This window comes from Ovis aries, chromosome 5, assembly GCF_016772045.2.
Source record: "Ovis aries strain OAR_USU_Benz2616 breed Rambouillet chromosome 5, ARS-UI_Ramb_v3.0, whole genome shotgun sequence".
In the NCBI taxonomy this organism is placed as follows: Eukaryota; Metazoa; Chordata; class Mammalia; order Artiodactyla; family Bovidae; genus Ovis; species Ovis aries.
The window spans coordinates 39,587,521-39,591,586 of record NC_056058.1 but is presented as its reverse complement, the minus strand read 5'-3'; the positions used below and the strand labels follow the sequence as shown (position 1 = coordinate 39,591,586).

At 40.3% G+C, this 4,066-nt stretch overlaps 1 protein-coding gene and 1 non-coding gene across 2 annotated transcripts; both read right to left on the bottom strand.

Annotated features, from left to right (window-relative positions):
- Window positions 1-836: 836 nt before the first annotated feature.
- LOC101120921 (olfactory receptor 2T12-like) lies at window positions 837-1,781 on the bottom strand. The gene has a single exon (XM_004009433.4). The coding sequence runs from the start codon at window positions 1,779-1,781 to the stop codon at window positions 837-839; it is 945 nt and encodes a 314-aa protein (XP_004009482.2).
- Window positions 1,782-2,136: 355 nt separating this feature from the next.
- Window positions 2,137-2,208, bottom strand: TRNAY-GUA (transfer RNA tyrosine (anticodon GUA)). The gene has a single exon. It is a non-coding gene; the product is annotated as a tRNA-Tyr (tRNA).
- Between the last annotated feature and the right edge of the window lie 1,858 nt (window positions 2,209-4,066).

The following is a 4,066-nucleotide window of genomic DNA, read 5'->3' as shown; positions in this document are numbered from 1 at the left end:
TTACAAACATTTTTCACTCTTTGTTATTGGCGATAATATTTAACTAACTTCCTGTTTATTTAGAAAATGGGAATCAAAATACTTATATCACATGGTTGTCGTAGGATGAAAAATAATTTCAGGCTTCTGAGGTAAGGGAATCTGCCTGTCTGTGCATGAGATGCAGGAGAGGCGAATTCAGTCCTTAGGAGAAGGTAATGGCAACCCACTCCAGAACTCTTGCTGCTTAGCATGAGTTACGCTGCTAAGTTGCCTCAGTCATTCCCGACTCTGTGCGACCCCATAGATGGCAGCCCACCAGGATCCCCCATCCCTGGGATTCTCCAGGCAAGAACACTGGGATGGGTTGCCATTTCCTTCTCCAATGCATGAAAGTGAAAAGTGAAAGTGAAGTCGCTCAGCCATGTCCGACTCTTCACTACACCATGGACTGCAGCCTACCAGGCTTCTCTGTCCATGTGATTTTCCAGGCAAGAGTACTGGAGTGGGGTGCCATTGCCTTCTCTGAGCATGAGGTATAGCAAATATTAAAAGCTCGAGAAACATTATATCTTGATATGGGCAAGTATCCTTGCTTATAAAAGCCCATGGACAGAGGAGCCTGGCAGGCTGCGGTCTATGGGGTCACAAAGAGTCAGACTACTGAGGGACTGAGGGAGCGTGCGCACACACACACACACACACACGGTAGACTGACAATTCTTAACAACTTCTTATTATACCAATCATTGAATTTAATTTTCTCTTCAAGCATTACTAAAGAAGAGATGGCTATAATGTGGTTATAATGCTAATAACTTCAATAATTTGACAATGGGTAATGTTAAAAACTGGGACTAAGTTTGCTGACATTTGTAGTCTGCACATTTTCCCAGCCACCTTTTCAAGGCTTCTCTGACCTCACAGTTCCTCCAACTGTAGATGAGGGGGTTCAGCACAGGAGTAAAGATAGTATAGAATGCTGACACAACCTTATCATGGTTAGCTGACCTATAGGATTTGGGTCTCATGTAGATAAAAATGGCAGGTCCATAAAAGATTGCCACCGCAGCTAAATGGGAGGAACAGGTGGTGAAAGCCTTCTTGAGGGCTTCTTGAGAACGCAAATGGAGAACAGCAGAGAGAATAAGGCCATAGGAAGTCAGAATGAAGGAAAAGGGAATTAGGAGCATTAACACACAGCAAACGTACATGACATTTTCAAAGACTGATGTGTCAGCACAAGCCAAACACACCAACATGGGGGCCTCACAGAAGAAATGATCGATCTCGTGAGCGCTGCAAAATGGGAAGCTCAGTGTAGTGGCCGCTTGCATGAGCCCATCAGCTGCCCCCAGGAACCAAGAGCCCAAAGTCATTTGAATACATAATGGCCAGTTCAGGAGTACAGGGTATCTCAGTGGGTGGCAAACAGCTACATAACGGTCATAGGACATGGCAGCTAAGAGGAAACTCTCTCCACCACCAAGCGTGAGTGAGACAAAAATCTGCAACCCACAGCCAGCAGGAGAGATGGATTTGTTCCATGTCAGGTAGGCAGCAGCCATTTTGGGCACGATGGAGGAAACCAGCATCAGGTCCATGAGGGAGAGTTGGCTCAGTAGGAAGTACATGGGCCTGTGGAGTCGGGGGTCCAGGAGAATCAAGAGAAGCATGAGGGCATTGGCCATCAAGGAAGCAATGGCCATCATCAGAACCATCATAAATAGAAAGAGGTGGGATCTCGTGTGCTTAAAGATTCCTAGGAGAATAAAGTCTGAGGTTGCATTTCTCTTCTCCATGATTTCTGTTGGATATGACACTGGAAATGGAAAAAAAAAGAAAATGTAAGGGCTTTTATTATCCAAAAATCATAGTTCAACTTCATAACTTCTGGGTATGTAGTGGATATGAGATCCAAGGACCTGATTCAAAGCCTCACTTCCTGTTTATAATGAGTCTTCTTGACCTATCATCCACTTCTCTATAGTGGAGTGTTAATTAATGTTAATATTTTAAGTAAAGTGAAAGTGAAGTCGCTCAGTCATGTCCGACTCTTTGAGACCCCATGGACAGTAGCCTACCAGGCTCTGCCGTCCATGGGATTTTCCAGGCAAGAATACAGGAGTGAGCTGCCATTTCCTTCTCCAGGGGATCTTCCCAACCCAGGGATCGAACCTGGGTCTCCTGCATTACAGACAGAAGCTTTACCATCTGAGCCACCAGAGAATACTGTATTAACTAATTGAGATGATAGATTAAAATAGATCAAAAGCAGAAAACGATGTCAAGGGTTAAATAATTGTAAATAGTTACTTTGACTATATATTGTGTCTTGTTATTTTATGCTCTTATTATGTGTCATGAAAGCAAATTAACTTATTGAGGAAATAAACACTCACTTAGAAATTTGTCATCTATATTTTCTTAATCACAGGTAATTTTTTCTAAATTTTGGAAATTGTAACATATTCAATCTAGTGTTTTTTTTAATATATAACAAGAAATTATAGTTCCTAGGACCATGAAATGGAATGGATGAATATAAGTGAAACAAAATTTCTGCATTGAGGGGAGATAATATCCTCAGTAATTGATGAAAATGTCCTTTTTCTCGCTGAATCACTATTCTATTTACATGATTTTAAAATGCAGATATTCTAGTTCATTACTCTCTCCTCTGAAATCTTCAGTGTCTTCCCACAACACTTATTCTCACAAACTTATTTCTCCAGTTTACTAAGCTTGGTGACAAGCCCTAAACACCATTTCACTGCAAAGTATACTATCACAGAGACTTCACATCATCAGGTGAATATGACAGGGAAGAACGAAAGATCTTTCATGTTAATAAATGCTCAGAGAAAATACCAATAAGTATAATGAGAAGTAACATAACTAAAAGGACAAAGAAGCAATTTTAAAGCAACTTCAATACCATGAAGTGTAATTATTAACAAAATGTAAAGATACTTTGGAAGAAAAAAACACTTTATTTTAAAAATACCTAAATTCAAATATGTTGCTTGTCTTTAAACATAGTTTTTAATATTCAACAAAAAAGAACCATTTTCTTGTGCTGTTTGTGCTTAGTCACTCAGTCATGTCTGACTCTTTGGGACTCCACGGACTGCAGCCCACCAGGCACCTCTGTTCATGGGTATTCCCCAGGCAGAAATACTGGAGTGGGTTGCCATGCCCTTCTCCAGGGGATCTTCCCAACTCAGGGATTGAACTCAGGTCTCCTGAATTTCAGGTGGATTCTTTACCGTCTGAGCCACCAGGGAAGACAAAACTGAAATGACTGAGATAAATGAGTACAGCTTCATTGGAAAGGATTTACATGAATCCACCACAGGTGTACATGTGATCCCAAACATCACGTCAATGTATGGCAAAACCAATACAGTATTGTAAAGTACAATAAAGTAAAAATAAAATTTTTTTTTAAAAAAGAAAGGATTTACAGGTTGAAAGCCATTATACACAGAATACAAGTAAGAATTTTTTAGTGTTTACCATTTTTAAAGTCGATAAAGACATGTAAATTTATAAAGAGCAGAAGAGTATGTAGCTGCAAGGAACCAATAATCCCTTGTTATTAGCAGAAAAAAATGCACAAATGTGTCACTTTAAAAAAAAATGAATGTAACGTTTGCAGATCATGGCATCTAGTCCCATCACTTCATGGGGAAACAGTGGAAATAGTGACAGATTTCATTTTTGGGAGCTCCAAAATGACTGCAGATGATGACTGCAGCCATGAAATTAAAAGACATCTTGGAAGAAAAGTTGTGACCAACCTAGACAGCATATTAAAAAGCAGAGACATCACTTTGCCAACAAAGGTCTGCCTAGTCAAAGCTATAGTTTTTCCCGTACTCATGTATGGATGTAAGAGTTGGACTATAAAGAAAGCTGAGCGCCAAAGAATTGATGTTTTTGAACTCTGGTGTTGGAGAAGACTATTGAGAGTTCCTTGGGACAGCAAGGAGATCCAACCAGCCCATCCTAAAGGTAATCAGTCCTGAATATTCACTGGAAGGACTGATACTGAAGCTGAAACTCCAATACTTTGGCCACCTGA

What these genes read in the sequence shown, in the direction of transcription:
- LOC101120921 (XM_004009433.4), bottom strand. Translation starts at nt 1,781, where the DNA reads ATGGAGAAGAGAAATGCAACCTCAGACTTTATTCTCCTAGGAATCTTT.